The sequence below is a fragment of the Ochotona curzoniae genome, unplaced genomic scaffold (genome assembly GCF_017591425.1).
Source record: "Ochotona curzoniae isolate NIBS_2020 unplaced genomic scaffold, NIBS_Ocur_1.0 contig_605, whole genome shotgun sequence".
In the NCBI taxonomy this organism is placed as follows: domain Eukaryota; kingdom Metazoa; phylum Chordata; class Mammalia; order Lagomorpha; family Ochotonidae; genus Ochotona; species Ochotona curzoniae.
In genome coordinates this window covers 2,414,113-2,430,223 of record NW_024466491.1, presented here as the reverse complement: position 1 = coordinate 2,430,223, position 16,111 = coordinate 2,414,113, and the positions used below count along the sequence as shown (strand labels likewise).

The 16,111-nt window shown below is 67.8% G+C and overlaps 3 protein-coding genes across 3 annotated transcripts; 1 reads left to right on the top strand and 2 right to left on the bottom strand.

The window, feature by feature from the left end:
* Window positions 1–464: 464 nt before the first annotated feature.
* Window positions 465–5,383, bottom strand: PCSK4 (proprotein convertase subtilisin/kexin type 4). The gene is made up of 15 exons (XM_040990210.1): window positions 5,246–5,383; window positions 4,724–5,062; window positions 4,232–4,336; window positions 3,878–3,970; window positions 3,662–3,790; window positions 3,496–3,572; window positions 3,323–3,411; window positions 2,822–2,994; window positions 2,489–2,701; window positions 2,035–2,135; window positions 1,829–1,932; window positions 1,459–1,576; window positions 1,014–1,193; window positions 788–912; window positions 465–553 (listed from the first exon to the last, which is right to left on the bottom strand). Exons 1-15 carry the CDS (start codon window positions 5,381–5,383, stop codon window positions 465–467), a joined length of 2,073 nt encoding a protein of 690 aa, XP_040846144.1.
* Window positions 5,384–5,545: 162 nt separating this feature from the next.
* On the top strand, window positions 5,546–8,250 carry REEP6 (receptor accessory protein 6). The gene is made up of 5 exons (XM_040990316.1): window positions 5,546–5,713; window positions 7,240–7,333; window positions 7,421–7,559; window positions 7,664–7,832; window positions 8,159–8,250. The coding sequence occupies exons 1-5, from the start codon at window positions 5,599–5,601 to the stop codon at window positions 8,194–8,196; spliced, it is 555 nt and encodes a 184-aa protein (XP_040846250.1). The 5' UTR covers window positions 5,546–5,598; the 3' UTR covers window positions 8,197–8,250.
* A 2,865-nt stretch (window positions 8,251–11,115) lies between these two features.
* On the bottom strand, window positions 11,116–15,785 carry ADAMTSL5 (ADAMTS like 5). The gene is made up of 13 exons (XM_040990315.1): window positions 15,769–15,785; window positions 15,006–15,249; window positions 14,702–14,774; window positions 14,517–14,608; window positions 14,234–14,294; window positions 14,031–14,139; window positions 13,806–13,933; window positions 13,377–13,488; window positions 12,770–12,856; window positions 12,457–12,620; window positions 12,094–12,271; window positions 11,939–12,010; window positions 11,116–11,820 (listed from the first exon to the last, which is right to left on the bottom strand). Exons 2-13 carry the CDS (start codon window positions 15,059–15,061, stop codon window positions 11,519–11,521), a joined length of 1,434 nt encoding a protein of 477 aa, XP_040846249.1. The 5' UTR covers window positions 15,062–15,249; window positions 15,769–15,785; the 3' UTR covers window positions 11,116–11,518.
* Between the last annotated feature and the right edge of the window lie 326 nt (window positions 15,786–16,111).

Below are 16,111 nucleotides of genomic sequence, written 5' to 3'. Positions count from 1 at the left end.
CCAAAATATGTAACAGGCCTCCTTTCTCTGCCCTCTCTCTGTCCTCTGTCTCGCCCAGAACCAGGAGGTTCCACTGACCCCATCTTCTCTCTGGGGCCGGCGTCCTGGCCCCCGGCTGGGCCGTCATGGTCAGCAGCTGCTGGCTTGTTCACACAGAGGTGGGGAGCAGGCGTCCAATGCATGGGGAGACACGGCCAGGTGCCAGGCCCCTGTGGTCACCGCCTGCTGGGTGTCGCTGAGGTGGTGCTGTCGCCCGTGGGAGGAGACGTGGGGTGGGCCGAGGGTGTCAGCGGGTGGGAGGTGTTCTATGCAAGGTGGGCAGGGTGGGGGTGGTGCGGACTTAGTTGACCAGGGACCGTGACACGCCCACCACCCTCCCACCCGCCCTGGGCCACACTTGCATCCATCTGTCTGCTTGGCTGGGCAGCAGCTGCTGCTCACTCTAGCACGGCCCTCTGTGTCCCTCACTGCCCGGTCACCTGGGGGCCCGAGGGCCGCGCTGTCATGTCCTCGGCCGTTCCATAAAGCAGCAGTGTGTAGCGGCGCAGCGTTCCTGAGGCAAGGTCACGGCGGGCAGGGCATGGACGGTGGCAGACGGAGGGCAGCGTGGCCCCACCAGAGGCCCTGCTCCATCCCCAACGGTGCCCCGACACATGTACGGCTCCCCTGTCACTGTGTGCTGGCTCTGCATGCTCACCTGTCCCAGGTCACTGCGCACCCATGGTGTGCCCACCCAGCCCCTGCCCGGTGCTGCCCAGCCCTCACCCTTTCCCCACCCGGCCCTCACCCGTGTTGAAATAGTAGCCCTTGTTCTCCAGGCTCAGCGTCCACAGGCCCTGAGGGGCCTCGTCCCAGAAGTGCGTGGACATGAAGATCCAGTTCTTGTAGCCCTGGTCACTAACATCTAGGGGTCTGGGACAGATGGGTGGGGCAGGTGCTCGTGGACAGAGCCTGGTGTGCATGGGGCAGCACTGGGCCAGCTGGGCAGAGGCGGGAACCGCGGCGAGCCTCACCTGATGGCCACGAGCGTGGAGCGGGTGCCCAGCGGGCTGGTGAGGGAGATCTCCAGGTCCCCACGGCGGCTGTAGGACAGCCACAGCTGCACCTGCACGTGCTCCAGCGAGCGGATGAAGTTGTGGTGGCCGACGCAGGCGGACACGATCTGCCTCACGTGCATCCGCGGCAGGATGGGGCTGGGGGCCGTGGGCGACCGTCACACGGGGGGGCAGACCCGGGCATACGCCCCCTTCTCCGCCACACAGGGGGCAGGGCCCGGGGCGTGCACCCCCTCCTCCCATCACACACACAGGGGACAGGCCCGAGGTGTCAGCCCCCTCCTCGGTCACACAGGGGGCAGGGCCCGGGGCGTGCACCCCCTCCTCCCATCACACACACAGGGGACAGGCCCGAGGTGTCAGCCCCCTCCTCCATCACACAGGGGGCAGGATCGGGGCTCACGTGGGGCTGCGCACGATCCGGATAACACACTTCTTCTGGGACCAGGTGGGCAGCCATCTGCGGGCCAGGTCCACCAGCAGTCCCGCGTCTAGCAGCCCATAGCCATAGTGATGGCTCACTGTGTAGAGGCGCACCTGTCACGGCCTGGGGTCCATGGTAACCCTTCCAGCTCCTGGATCCCCCACATCTCAGCACTGGGGTACCCCCAGCGCTGGGGTCCCACATACCTCGGCACACCCCCACCTCCAGGGTCCCTCACACCTCAGCACTGCCCGCCCCCAGCTCCAGGGTCCCGCACACTTTGGCATTCCCCCCACCTCCAGGGTCCCCCCACCTCGTCACTGCCCCTCAGCTCTGGGGTCCCCCCCACCTTGGCGCCCCACACCGTTTGTCGTCCAGTCCTCAGCCTGAAGCTGGGCGGGTTTGGAAGCACGGACCACCAGGTGCTGCATGTCCCTCCAGGTCAGGAAAGGGCTGGGGACAGGAAGGCCGGGTGAGCAGGGGCCTGTCCCTGGGGGCCAGGGGGTCCTGCATGGGAAGGCTGGCAGGTGGGCAGATGCCCTGGCGGTCACCTACTTGGCCTGCAGTGCCAGGGCGATCATGCCGGCAGCCAGTGGGGCTGAGGCCGAGGTGCCCGTGTGCTTGTCCGTGCACTGGTGGTGCAAGTCTGTGGTGACCTGGGCGTAGGTAGGGCAGGACTTGGGGTGCCTTGGCGGGGTATATCGTGAAGACAGGGCGCATGCATGTTCAGAAGGTCAGGAGTGCAGGGCTGTGTGGGGGAGATTCGGGACACAGGGGGCTGGGATGGGGGCAGCCAGGCCCGGGGGTGGGGGAGGCCAGTCCTGGGGTGGGGGCAGCGAGGCCTGGTGGTGGGGGAGGCCAGTCCTGGGGGTGGGGGCAGCGAGGCCTGGGGATGGGGGAGGCCAGTCCTGGGGGTGGGGATAACCAGGCCTGGGGATGGGGTGGCCTGGCCTGGTGGGGGGAAGGCCTGACCCACCTCTGGACCCTGCCCCGCCTCCCCAGCACTCACGATCTGCGGGTCGGTGGCCACGCCACTGCTGTAGGTGGTGGTGAGGGTGGATGCACAGGCCTCGCTATACCAGGGCACGTGGCCCTGCTGTGTGGCACTGCCCACCGACAGCGTGTAGATGCTGTTGGTGTAGCCGTCGCAGTTACAGTTGTCGTAATGCAGCCCACCATTGCCAGAGGCCCAGACGAAGAGTGTGCCCAGCCCGCCGCGGCCCTGGGGCAGGAGCAGGAGGCGGTGGGCAGCTGGCTGGCTGGCCAGCTGGTGTGGGCCAGGCATCTCCGTGGGGTGGGGGGCTGCGGGGTGCGTGTACGGGTGTCACCGGTTCCTCCTCACCTTGGTCACGCCATGCCAGAAGGCCTTGCGGGTGAGGAGGCCCGGGCCGTCCACGGTACGGCCGTCGTCCTCGGGGCCCCAGCTCGCACTGTAGATGTGGATGCGCTGTGGTTGCAGGCTCAGTGACTGCGCCTCGGTGATGTCCGTGATGGTCCCGTCCAGCATGCGCACTCCTGGGGGTCGTGGGGGGCCTGTTGGAGGCCCCTAGCCACGCCCCAGCCGGCCCCTAGCTTCCAACCGGACTCCCCCAGAGTGCAACATGCTCCACAGGCCCCATCCTAGCACCCCTACATGCTCCATGCCCACCCTGACCCGCCCCACATCAATGCTCTGGGCTCCTCACGCTGGCCCTGCCCCTCCACTTGTATCACTCACTGGCCAGCTTCCCCCGCTGTCCTGGGGTCTAAAGTCCTGGGCTGATTACAGGAGAAGGGGGTACATGCCACAGCCCCCTCCACCTGTCCCAGGGACCCCCTGGAGCATCCCCACCGCGCTGGGTACCTCCAATGCGGGCGTTGAAGGCCACGCCTGCACCACAGAAGCCGTTGTTGGCGGCGGCCGCCACCTCTCCAGCACAACGGGTCCCGTGCCTGTGGGCAGGGCCAAAGCCATCCATCATGGTCGCTTTGTGTGTCAGGGCTGCTGCCAGGCCCTCCCGCAGGACCCAAGCTCACCGGTTCTCATCATTGGCCGTGTAACGAGGTTGAGGGTCCGGGTCATAATCATTGAAGTCGTAGCTGGCCAGGGGGTCCTGGGGCGGGTGGTGGACACGTGCAGGGTGGCAGGTCAGGGCTGAGAGCCGGGGGAAGCCCCTACCCAGGCTGCCCACTCCTCACTCACATAGTTGGCCCAGAGATCAGGGTGGTCCTTCTCAATCCCATCATCCAGCACGGACACCACGACGCCCTGACCCGTCAGGCCCTGATTCCACACCTGAAGCACGTTCAAATCCGACTTCATCTCCTGGTTCTGTGCAGGGTCAGAAAGCCCCAGCAGTCAGTGCGGGCCAGCACGGGGCTGGACCTCGTCCCCCCACGGGCACACCCCACAGCTCACCATGTACCACTGCTGGCGGAACCAAGGGTCCGAGGGCATTGCAAGGGAGCGCTTGACCCGTCTCAGCAGTGTTTGCTGCTGGAACCACTGCACCTGGCAGGGTGTGGGGCAGGAGGGGCTGCTCATAGACCCAGTCCGGGGGACCCACACCCCATCCAGGGGCCGCTGGCTGGCTGGCCTACAGCTCACAGACACAGCCCGGGGGACCCAGACCCCATCCAGGGGCTGCTGGCTGGCTGGCCTACAGCTCACAGACACAGCCTGGGGGACCCAGACCCTGCCCCCCTGGACACGAGGGTCTAACCCCGACACACAGCATCAGGGGTCAGGGCTCCCCTGGGAGGGCATACTCACATTGGGTTCTTTCTTGAGGCGTACATGGTGGCCCCAGTGCGGGGTCAGGGCCTGCTGGACCATGCCCCGGTGCCGCAGGTGGAAGTACTGCCCATCGGGGAAGATCTGGGAATGTGCAGAGTAGCCCATGTGGGCTGGCTGGGATCAGCTGTCCCCACCCCTAGAGGGGACCCCCCACTACACACACACACCCTCACCACCTGCCCCGGCCTGGCACCTACGGGTGACAGCATCGGGTCCTGGAGCCCACACATGGCTGAGGCAGGACAGGCAGGTAGGATGGCCAGGGCTGGCTCTCCCTACCCCCATAGGAGACCACCTGCCCCGGCTCGGCACCTGCCACCAGCTTCGGGTCCTAGGGCCTGCACATGCTCAAGTGGGGCAGGCGAGCGGGTTGGGGGTTCCTGGCTTTCACGGAAGAGGGGGCAAGCCTGGGAGACATCCCCTCCATCATTCAGGTCTTGGGGGTTCGCCTCGCGCCTCCCCACCCACCTGCCCCAAGTTGACGAAGCCGAATTTGCGAGCGAGGCGCTCGGCCTCCCGGGGGCCCTGGGACACACGCACGGCCCAGCTGCTGACATAGACCGGGGCGGCCAGACCCGCGGCCAGCGCCCCGTCCAGCGCCCCGTCCAGCAGGCCCAGGACCAGGCCCAGGCGCAGACACAGCAGCGCAGCCGGGGCGGGCCCCATGGCGGCGGGGGCGGGGCCGCGGCGAGGCGGGGCCTCCGCGCAAGCCCCGCCCCCGGCCAAACCGCCACCGCCCCCGGAGCCATGGCAACCGCCGACGGCGGCCACGCCCCACGTCCACCTCCCTCGAGGCCCGCAGCCTCTCTGCTCCAATCGGAAATGGTCTTACGCGGAAGCCCCGCCCACAGAACCGCTTCCCCCCCCCGCCCACTCAGCTCCTCAGTCAGGCTCTTTCTCAGGCCCCGCCCTCCCCGGCCCCACCCCCCGGCAACGGTGCAGCCAATAATCCCCGCCTCCTGACGCTGTCCAGTCCAATCAGCTACGTACCATTTTCTGCTCCGCCAATCGGCGCTGGCGGCTGGCCGCCGGCCGCGTGGCTGCGGCGGCACCCTCGGGCCGCCAGAGGGCGATGCGGCGAGGGAGACGGGGCAGGCCCCACCTCCTTTGTCCGCCCTGCCCTCCCATTGGCCGGCGCGGGGGGTCGGGGGCGGAGACCGCGGCGGCAGGGGCGGAGACAGCGGCGGCGGGGGCGGGGACAGCGGCGGCGGGGGCGGGGACAGCGGCGGCCGGGCCGGACAGCGGCGGGCCGGCCAAGGGCCAGGCGGGGGCGCGGGCGCTGCGCAGCCGGTGCGCGGGCCGGGCGGCGAGCTCCAGCTCTCAGCCCCGGGCTCGCCGCGGCCATGGACGCTCTACGTCAACGCTTCGAGCGGTTTCTGGAAGAGGAGAACCCTGCCGCCGGGGCGCTCCGAGCGCTCGAAGTCAAGACCGGAGTCGAGAAGCGCTATCTCGCCGTGGGTGAGCCTCGGCCGGGGGTCGGGGGTCAGGGGTCAGGATGGCCAGGGGTCCGTCCAGCTCCCCGGAAGTGCCGGGGTAGGGGTGCCAGGGGTCAGGGTCTATCCAGTTGTCCCCAGAGTGCCAGGGTCAGGGTCTATCCAGTTGCCCCAGGGGTGCCTGGGTCGGGATGTCAGGGTTGGGGGTCCGTTCAGCTCCCCCCGGGGGCTGCCAGGGGTAAGAGGTCCGTCCAGCTCCCCAGGGGTTGCCAGTGTCAGGGTCTATCCAGTTGCCCCTGGAGTGCCAGGGTCAGGGTGCCAGGGTTGGGGATCCGGCCAGCTGCCCCAGAGGTGCCAGTGGCCAGGGGGTGGGGTGGGTAGGGATGGTGGGTCTGTCGAACTGCCCCATGGCTGGCGAAATGAACAAAGGACAGGGGACTCTGGCCTGAGATCTGGAGGACGAGGGTGGGACTGCCCGGGGCCAAGGCCATGGACAGCAGACACAAGGCTCCCGTCTGTCCTTCCCCGCACAACCCCTGCTCCTGCCCCTATCGGGCAGGCAGAGGTCCACGCCTGGGTAGCCCTGCTGGACGTGTCTCTCTGCCCGGGAGGTCAATTTTCTCCCATCTCCCTGCCGGCCAGACAGGCTGAGCAAGGTCCATGGTCGGTCAGTGGCTCCTGGCCAGCAGGCCCAGGCCACACCGCACCCCCACACATCCCCACACACACACCCTGCATGGGCACATGGGGCCCCTGACCTCTGTTCTTGTATTACTCGTTTCTGGTTCCAGAGGGGAGGGGTTTAGGTCACAGGGCACGGGCCGGGAGAGGCCAGCTGGCCAGGCTAGGAGTCACTGGGGGCTGGGGGGCATGCTGAGGGGAGAGGAAGGGGCTTGTGTGGTCTGGAGCAGCGGCCCAGGAGCACACACAGGGACACACTGCACACACCCATCTGTTGCCGCTCTCTGGGGCTTACCCAGCCCTACATCCTGCTTCTGCTGAGCCTGCAGGAAGGTGGATTTACACAGGGGGTGCTGGGGGAGCACTCGCCAGGGCCCTGGCCCCAGCAGCCGCCCAGGGCCAGCAGATGGAACACGGCGGCTCTGACCTTGGACCCGCCAACGGTCCACTTCCTGCAGAAAGCAGGGGCGGCAGCCGAGCACGTGGGGTGCCCAGCTCCGCTGTGTCCATCAGATCAATCATGGCCCAGGGCCTGAGTGGGCAGCTGTGCCCGCAGAGACTCCAGGGGGCAGAGGGACCGACCCCACCCCTCCCCAAGGGAGACAGAGCGCCCATCACTCTGGAAGGCGAGGTTGGGTGTCTGGGGGTGTTAGGGCTGTCACAATTGGAGTACCCCAGCTCCTTGCTCTGCCGTACCCAGGATGCCTCGCCATGTTCTCCCAGCCCTTCCCTGGGGCAGCTATGGTAGCAGCCATCCACCATGTGGGACCCCAGTCCCCGGCTGGCTCTGGGTGACTCACAGTGCCCCCGCGCCCCGGAGTCCTGGCTGGCCCTGGGTCACTCAGGCTGTCCCCCGGCCCCCACCTGCAGGAGTTGTCTCTCTGCTAAGCCTGTATCTTCTGTTCGGCTACGGGGCACCCCTGCTGTGCAACCTCATCGGATTTGTGTACCCCGCATATGCTTCGTGAGTGCTGGTGGGCTAGGGCAGCAGTGGCGGGGAGGGGCGGCACTGTGTGGACCCCCAGCCCTGACGGGGCCATGCCACCCACAGAATCAAAGCCATCGAAAGCTCAAGCAAGGAGGACGACACTGTGTGGCTCACCTACTGGGTCGTGTACGCCCTGTTCAGTCTGGCCGAGTTCTTCAGCGATCTGCTCCTGTCCTGGTTCCCTTTCTATTACGTGGGCAAGGTGGGCCCGGGGACGCCGGGGAGGGAGGTGACCCCTGACCCGGGGCCATCACGGACCTGAGCTTGACCTCTGCCCCCTGGGGGTGACCCCCCCCACACCCACAGTGCGCCTTCCTGTTGTTCTGCATGACACCCGGGCCCTGGAACGGTGCCCTCCTGCTCTATCAGCGGCTCGTGCGGCCGCTCTTTCTAAAACATCACGTGGCAGTGGACACCGCCGTGAGTCGTCTCAGCGGGCGAGTGCTGGACACGGCGGCAGGCCTAGCCCGGGACGGTGCGTGATGCAGGGGGTGGGGGGGGCGGGGGGGTCTCCTGTCAGCCTGGCCTTGTCCCCACCCCCGCATGGCTGCTCCTGCTTGCTGTCTGCTCCTCTCTCACTGGCCACTTCTCTCCCGCACGCATTCGGGGAACAGTGTTACAGGCTCTGGCTCGCAGCCGGGCCCGCGTCATTCCAGCAGGGGCCGGACCCTCTGCTGCCCTCGAGGCTGACCGTATGTAACCCTGGGGGTCAGGGGCTGCACACATACATGTGTGTATGTGTGTGTGGGCAAGCCTGGGCATGCGTGTGGCTGACCCCTGACCCCGTCCCTCTCTCTGCAGCCAAAGCCGGCCTGAGCCCAGCACACCAGGACAAGTGAAAAAGCATTCCAGCCCATACTCAGACCCCGGGGCCAGCAAGAAGGGCAGCTCACCAGGCCCCCAGTCATCTACCGATGCCAGCAAGAAGGGCAGCTCCTCTGGCTCTCAGCTGCCACCTGATACCAGCAAGAAGGGCAGCTCACCAGGCCCCCAGCCACCACCAGATGCCAGCAAGAAGGGCAGCTCACCAGGCCCCCAGCTACCATCTGAAGCCAGCCAGGACAGCTCCATGATCCCCCAGCTGTCCTCCGACTCCACCGAGCTCCTGTCTAGCTCTTCCAGCCAGGACAAGGCCCCCGGGACCTCGCCGCCACTCAGCTCCAGCAGCTCCCCATCCCACTCCCCAGATGGCCACAGCTCCGGCTCCCAGGGCTACGTGGCCTCAGGCTCCGCCAGCGGCTCCCGAATGCCCAGCAAGGTCCAGGGCAAGCTTCGTGGCCAGGCTCGGGGACGAGCCCAGGCACGGGCACACGGCATCTCCTCCAGCCAGCCCCAGCTGCACCAGCCCCGCTCCATCCTGGCCACCAGGCCGGCGGGAGCCCGGCAGGGGCGCAGGCAGCGTCCTTCACAGGGTAGCCGGCAAGCTCCCAGTGCCCGCTCTAAGCAGCGCAACCAGCAGACTTCCAGTGCCCGCTCCACCTCTGCCCAGCCCCCTGACGAGGCCCCAAGTGAGCTGGGAACCGAGGCCCCTCAGACCAGCCGATGGCCACGCACCAAGTGGAGCACTACCTCCATGCCCCAGCCAAATGCACCCTGCTGCTCGGAGTCCTCCCTGGGGTACTCATCGGAGTCCAGCACCGAGATGGCCTGCGCCTGGCCCGGCCACGGGCTGCACTGCCTACAGCGCTGCTGGCAGCTCGGGTACCCGGCCTGCTAGGGCAACACAATAAAGGCTGTGGTGACCAGGCCCGTGTCATCCGTGCTGGGGAGGGGAGCCCAGGCAGGCGAGGGGCTTCTGGGAGCAGGTGCAACCCAGTTCTTACATGCCCTTCTGTCCATGTCTGTTCCTCTTGGGCATGAGCTCGGCCACGTCCCTGGGACCTCTTCAGCCACGCAGGGCTCAGGGTAGAGTCGTGGCCTGCCGACAGGAGCCTGCTCTGGGCCTCCCATGTGGGTGGCAGGGACTGTGGCCCCAAGCACTCACCTCAGTCTGTTTTAGAAACTTCCAGAATGGCCGGCACTATGGTGTAGTAGGTTTGGGCGATGCCTACAAATGCTGGCGTCCCAGTGGGAGCTGGTTCGAGTGCCAGCTGTTCTAGCTCCAATCTAGTTCCCTGCCAAAGCATTCTAAGCTCCCAGCTTTACCCAGGCCCAGCCCTGTCCGCGGTGGGCATCCAGGGAGCGAATCAGCAGATAGAAGTCCTTGCCCTTTGTCACTCTGTCTTTCAAATCAGTAAATCAAAAAACCCAAACCAGAGGCTCCTAGGGAAGAGACAAATACCCCCTTCCCCCAAATCCCAAAAGATGTGGGGAAAATTTGAGACAAGCTCATTATTGGGGAGTGCCTTTGGGGCAAAAAGGAGGTGAGTCCGTGGGCAAGAACACAGCAGGGAAGTGAACCTGGTATGGTGGGCAGAGGTGCCCTCAAAGGGAGGTAAGGAACAGAGCCTACAGAGCCGGCCAGGTCGAGGGCTCGGCCCTGCCATGGAGGCTGAGGGATATGGGGGTGGCCAAGGCCCCACCCCAGGGCATGGGAGGACCAGGGAAGTGGGGATGGCCAGAGCCCCACCCTGGGGCACGGGACGACAGGTGGGGGACTTTGCTTTGCCGCAGACTTGGTCTTATCAGGGAGCAAGGTTGGTTAATGGTTTCCCCTGCCCCCACATCCCAGCACAGGCCCACACCGCAGGTGCAGGAGGGCTCCTGGCCCGCCTACCCAGCCTCTCCCTCTGGTTGGGGGAGGTGTGGGCCAGGCTCAGCGGGGTCCTGCCCCAGTCAGTGTGCTAGGGAGCACAGGGGAGTCACACCTGCCTCACCAGGTACAAGCCCTGACCTTTCCCCCTCCTCATTTGCCTTTAAAAGAAGGCCGACTGACTGTTCTGCATCTCGCACCTGCTGCTGACTCATTCCCCGAGGTCAAAGCCAGGTTCCCCGGGGCTGTGTGGCCCAGCGTCCCACCAGAGTGGCAGACAGAGGCCCTAGGATTGGGCTGTCACTGCTGGCTCCCAGGTTGTGTGTGAGCAGGTGGCTGGGTCAGGGTCCAATTCCATCTCGGATCCTTCCCTCGACATCACGTCCCCAGGTTGGGGGCCTGGGGTTTGTTGTACCTGCTGACTCACAGCCGGGTGAACTCTTACAGTCAGGCCCAGGGTGCCCTCCTGCCCACAGCCTGCCCACATGAGGGACAATTGTTCGCTGAGCTCAGCTCCCCATGGGACGCCCACCCTGGGGGACCATGTGCGTGAGTCCCTGACACCTAGGTGGGAGACCCCATGTGGAGTTCTGGATGCGGCTTGGACCTGGCCCAGCCGGACTGCCGTGGGCACTGGCCCTGGGCACTCTGCAGGGTCCTCACTCACCTGTGCCCAGCCTTGGCCTCCCTTTCTCGGAGGGGAGCTGCTAGTCCCGTCCCACACACTTCCTCGGTTGCATTGAGAGCTCAGGAACCAAGTAGGGGTCCACATTTATTCTCACCCATGGCACCCGGGACACAATGGCCACCCCAACCCGGGCCCCGGGGGCCTCCAGCCCCAAGGCAGGTGTCTTTGCTTATCCACAGCCTCCACCAGGGGGCGCCATGACACAGGTGTGCCAGCCTCACAGCAGGTGCCTGCTGACCCCTCCTCCCAGGACCCCCCCAACCCAGACAGCTCCAACCCCGCAGCCCCAGAAGTGGGAAGGGCATGGACAAGGGTCACGTGGTAGGTCAGGGCTGCAGGGACCCTGACTTCCCTCCGTCCTGGCTGCCCCCACATTGTCCTCCTCTGTCTTTGCTCCTCCAGCCTCACAGGGCCGCTCCCTGCACCAGCAGCACGCATGGGTCCATCCGTCATCCCCATGGGAAACGCCCCCTACAGGAGCCACAGGCAGGGCAGTGACCCCCACCATCCCCAGTGTGGCAGGGAAGGGGAGTGGCCAGGGGACACCCACAGACCCAAGTTTGTTCTCGAGATCACCCCGACTCCCTCCCAGACAGGACGGAAGTGGGGGCGGGCTGTCCACAGAGCCAGAGACGCAGGTATTGGTCACGCTGTCTCTAAAGTTCGGCCTGGCAGGCCAGAAGGACAGCAGGAGCATGCAGGAGCTTCCTGGCAGCCAGGGTGAGAGTGAAAACGAGAAGGAGCGTCCACTCCGTGTGTCCTTGGCTGCTGGGATGGAGGCTCAGGCGGGACAGCGCCGGGCAGCCAGGCGGGCTCGGCTGTCCTCGGCAGGGCTCCAGGGCCGGGCGTAGCCGGACTGGGGCAGGAACAACCTGTCCTGGGTGCCGTCGGGGCTGACAAGGCGCCGCACGGCGAGCAGGTAGTCGTGGTGGGGGGCCAACGGCGGGCAGGGGCAGCGGCCGGGCGCCCACACGTACTCACGGCCCCGCAGCGGCCCACGGCTCTTGTAGATGCGTTCCACGCGCACCTCGTAGCGTGTCTCCTGGGCGTGCCGACGGCGGCCCAGCACCCGGGCCTGAAACACTGGGGCGGTGGGGCAGGCACTGAGCCAGCTTCAACACCCCCCGTGGCCAGAGGGGCACCTCCAGGATGGGCAGGAAAGGGGGCAGAGGCCAGCAGCGGAAGTGGGCAGGGCTCTCACCGAAGTCGCTGTTACAATAGTGGAGTAACCGGTGGGCGCGCCCTCTGGCGTCCGGGCAGGGCGGGCAGGGGTCTGCAGGGGAGGGGCTGTGAGGGACCCAGGCTTCACCACCACCCACCCCTCGCCTCTGCCCTGCCGGGTTCTGACCACCTCACCTGGGGCCGGGGTCACAGGGCTGGCGGGGGGCTCAGGGGGCCGAGGCTCCACTTCCCGAGGCTGCGGCTGCCGCAGGGACCAGCCCAGGGCCTGCGCCTGAGCTTGAAAGGGGTCGTAGCGCTCCCGGGGAAGCCAGAATTCAAATTCAATGCCAGGGTTGGGCTCCCGCAGGAGGACCTGCATGGAGTACACTGGTGACACCATGACGATGGCCCAGCTGGCTTTCCAGCACCCCTGACCTGGTCTGTACTGCCTCTGTCTGGTCTGCACCCCCTCTGCCCGACCCACGCCACCTCTGCCCTGGCCATACCCCCTCTGGCTCAGTCGCACCCTGAGCTCCTTCCACGCACCCCGTGGTGTACCTGCAGGAGCAAGTCGTGGGAGGTGGGTCCGGTGGCGCTCAGTGTCTCCTCTGGACCCGCAGTGCGAGTGTAGACCACATGGGTGCCGGCCACCTCGTAGGTGCCAGGCGCACTGAGCACCCAATTCCCGTTGAACACATAATGCCCGTCATCTCCCAGCAGCGCTGCAAGGAAAGGCTCAGCCCTGGCTCTGCCCCCCAAATCCCCAGGCCTCCCCACCAGGTCCCCCCAGTGCTGGGAACCCCAGGGCCCCCTGGCCTTGCTCTCCTGGTCCCCAACTCCCCCAAGTCCCCCGAGCCCCAGGGCCCTGTACCCAGGTGGTTGTGGCTGCGATGCCCCACGCGAATGTGCCTGGCTCCCTGAGGGATCAGTGTCACGTTCCAGTACCCGGCCCAGGCACCTGCAGGGGTGGCAAGGCGTGAGTGGGCCTGGGGTTGGAGGGTGATACGCGGGGTGGGGGAGGATCCTGGGGGGCATTGGAGACCCTCCCAGGCAGGGATTCGGGGGTCCAAGGACAGGGCAGCAGGACTGAGGGCGTCATGCTGACAGGGGTCAGGCTAAGTGTGGCTGGGCTGAGGGGGTCAGGCTGTGGGGTCAGGCTGAGGGGTCAGGCTGCAGGGTCAGGCTGCGGGGTCGGGCTCAGGGGTCAGGCTAAGGATGGCCGGGCTGAGGGGGTCAGGCCAAGGGGTGAGGCTGAGGGGGTCAGGCTGAGGGGAGAGGCTGCGGGGTCGGCCGAGAAGTGAGGCTGAGGGGTCAGGCTGCAGGGTCGGGCTCAGGGGTCAGGCCAAGGATGGCCGGGCTGAGGGGTCGGGCTGAGGGGTCAGGCTAAGGATGGCCGGGCTGAGGGGGTCATGCTGAGGGGTGAGGCTGCGGGGTCGGGGTGAGGGCGGCTGGGCTGGCAGGGTGGGACGGGCAGTCACCCGCGTCCCGGAACACGCGCTGCACCCGCAGGCACGAGTCGGCGGCGCCCCCGCAGCGGCCGCATTGGTCCTCCGTGGCGCCGGATCCCAGAATCCCATCACAGCCAGGGGACTGTAGGGGAGGGAGAGGCGGGGTCAGGACGAGAGGGCGGGGCAGCGTGGTGAGGGCGTGGCTGAAGTGAAAAGTGGGCGGGTCCCGAGAGCAGCTGTCTGTGGGCGTGACCTGGGTTATAGGGGCGTGGCACTGGTGGGAGGTGGGCGTGTCCCTGACACCGGGGGCGTGACTCTGGCGGGGAGGGCGGGACCCGGGTACCAGGGGCGGTGCCTGGCGGGAGGTGGGGCGGGGCCTTGTGGTGGGCGGGGCCGGAGAGGCTGCACCGACCGGCAGCATCTGGGGGTCTTGGTGCAGCCCGGCCGCCCGGTCCTTACGAGGCAGCGTCCGGCCACGCAGAGCTCCGGGGCGCCGGGGCTGCAGGGCGTGCCGTCCAGGACGCGGCCGAAGCTGTGGTAGAAGGCTTGTCCCTCCGCCAGGCAGTTGAGATCGCACTGGTTGGGCGCTGGGGGCGGAGCAGTCGTCACGGGGTGCCCCCGGCGCGCCCCTCCATCCCCCTGCGTCTCCTCCAAGGCCCCTCACACATCCCTGCCCGCACTCACCGCCGTGGAAGGGCACCCACTGGTAGGTCTTGTGGGTGCCCAGCACAGGGAGGCCGTTGTACAGAGCGCACTGTAGGTCTCGGAAGGGCACGGCCCCGGGGGCGCAGTCCTGCGGGGACAGCGAGAGGCTGGGGCGGTGTGTCCTGCGAACTGGGAGCATCTGGGGATACCGGGGAGGGGGCGCGGCGGCGGGCGGAGCTTACAGGCAGCTGGCAGAGCCGGTACTCGTGGGAGTCCCCCCAGCACGGATCTTCCCCGGGAAGCCTGCGGGAGGGCAGGGCGGCTCACGTGTGGGTGGTCAGGACCCCCAGGGACTCCGTCTCCCCAGCTGGCCTGTCCACTCTCTGCCCACCCGCCCCCCCCAGCCAGCCACGCCTGCATTCCACCGGGATCAGCGGGATTAAAGGGCACAGCGGGCGAGCGTGGGCAGGCCGGGAGGCGGTGCTGGGGCCGGGGCGAGGCAGGACCCTGGGCTCCCCGGCTCACCGGATGCAGCGCCGGCTGCGCACCGAGACGCCCCGGCCGCAGGAGCTGGAACAGCGGCTCCAGGACCCCCACAAGGTCCACTCCCCTGGACCCTACTTGGGGCGAGAGAGGCACAATGAGCCTGCAGGGGTGGGGAAGGGGAGCTGGGTCCCTGGTCCTCTCGGGCTCATGCCACACCCCCTTACCTGAGCACCGCCCCCCAAGCCACAGCTCAGGAGGATCCCCAGCAGCAGCAACAGGTTCTGGACCGGAAGGGGTCTGGGGGAGCAAAGGAGGGCTGAGGCCCTGCCCTGCCTTGCCTGCTGTGTGGTTCCTGGCAGCTAAAGGAAGCCCTCTGCAAGGGACCCCCGTGCGGGGCCAGAGAGGAAGGGTTCACATGGCTGTTCGCAGTACCACGGGCACCTCGGCTTCCAGCGTATACAGCGGGCGCTCAATCAGTGCGCAGCGACACCCCGCCACCCCCATCCCCCTCGCCGGAGCTGCGTCTACCTTCCCGCGTGGCCAGAGGCCGGCCAGTGGGGATCCCCAGGCCTGGGGGTCCCCATGAGCACAGCCAGGACCCCCGAGGCTCCGGGAGACGCTGCGGAGGCAGCTGGGTCAGCAGCGGCACCCCCTGGGCTCCCCTCGGGGAGCCCCGGGGAGGGCGGGGCGGGGCGGGGTGACCTGGCCCTGGTCCAGGCGTGGCGTCATGGCCTCATCCTTGAGGGTGTGGACCAAGCAGCGCCGGGGCCTCCTGCAGAAGTCAGGGGGCGAGGGAAGGAGAGAAGGAAGGAGCTGGAGACCCGGGCCTCCAGCCTGCATGTCCACATGCGACCCCGCACCAGAAGCAGGGGAAACTTGGTGGCGGCGTGAGCACGGAAGCTGGGGGCCACCTCGGGCGCCGGGCAGTCAGCAGGGCTGAAGGACGGCAGCTAGAGGCCGAAGGTCTCCGGCCCCAGGGCGGCACGCGCGGGGACACCGGAGGCGGGAACGCACGGCCCCACGGTGGCCCGGGCTCTGGGGTCTAGGGCGCGCGTGGAGCCTGGAGGACAGGGAGGGCACCTACTGACCTCCGACCGCCCCGACCCACTGCACGCGAGGTGATGGGCCAGCCTGCTAGCTGCCGCTCGCCCAGGACCGGACAAGCCCTGTAGGAGTCAATTTGCCCGTGGGGGGCTGAGGAGTGGACGGTGCTCGGCTTTCTCCTCCCCACCACTTCCCCGCACAGCAGAACCGGCTCCGAAGGAGTGCGCGGACGGACACAAGGACTTACCCGCTGCGTGGAGCGCGGGAGGCTCCCGGGAGGGCGGAAGCGGCGGGCCCGAAGTGCGGGGCGGGAGTGGGCAGCGCGCGGCGGCCCCTCCCACGCGAGCGTCCCCGGGGCGCGCCCGGCCGGGCAGGGAGGGGCGGCCGCCTCGCGCGCCCCTGTGCGCCCTCGCGCGGCCGGTGCGGATCCGCCGCGGGGGGCTGCCCCGCGCAGTGCCCTGGTTGCGGGCGTCCGGGCCGCTGGCGACCTTGGAACTGACCGCTCCCACCGTCCAGCCCGGGGCTGCTATTCCGGGCATCCGTGCTCAGGGCCCGGGAATCTGCGCCGACCGACCCAGGGCGCCCAGCCC

What these genes read in the sequence shown, in the direction of transcription:
- PCSK4 (XM_040990210.1), bottom strand. Translation starts at nt 5,383, where the DNA reads ATGGGAGGGCAGGGCGGACAAAGGAGGTGGGGCCTGCCCCGTCTCCCT. An exon ending in CTGATCTCTGGGCCAACTAT is followed by an intron (nt 3,573 to 3,661) that starts GTGAGTGAGGAG and finishes CACCCGCCCCAG; the next exon opens with GACCCCCTGGCCAGCTACGA. An exon ending in TCCACGCTCGTGGCCATCAG is followed by an intron (nt 913 to 1,013) that starts GTGAGGCTCGCC and finishes CATCTGTCCCAG; the next exon opens with ACCCCTAGATGTTAGTGACC.
- REEP6 (XM_040990316.1), top strand. Translation starts at nt 5,599, where the DNA reads ATGGACGCTCTACGTCAACGCTTCGAGCGGTTTCTGGAAGAGGAGAAC. An exon ending in GAAGCGCTATCTCGCCGTGG is followed by an intron (nt 5,714 to 7,239) that starts GTGAGCCTCGGC and finishes CCCCACCTGCAG; the next exon opens with GAGTTGTCTCTCTGCTAAGC. An exon ending in GGCAGGCCTAGCCCGGGACG is followed by an intron (nt 7,833 to 8,158) that starts GTGCGTGATGCA and finishes CTCTCTCTGCAG; the next exon opens with CCAAAGCCGGCCTGAGCCCA.
- ADAMTSL5 (XM_040990315.1), bottom strand. Translation starts at nt 15,061, where the DNA reads ATGGGGACCCCCAGGCCTGGGGATCCCCACTGGCCGGCCTCTGGCCAC. An exon ending in GCTTGGGGGGCGGTGCTCAG is followed by an intron (nt 14,609 to 14,701) that starts GTAAGGGGGTGT and finishes CGCCCCAAGTAG; the next exon opens with GGTCCAGGGGAGTGGACCTT. An exon ending in GCGCGTGTTCCGGGACGCGG is followed by an intron (nt 12,857 to 13,376) that starts GTGACTGCCCGT and finishes CCACCCCTGCAG; the next exon opens with GTGCCTGGGCCGGGTACTGG.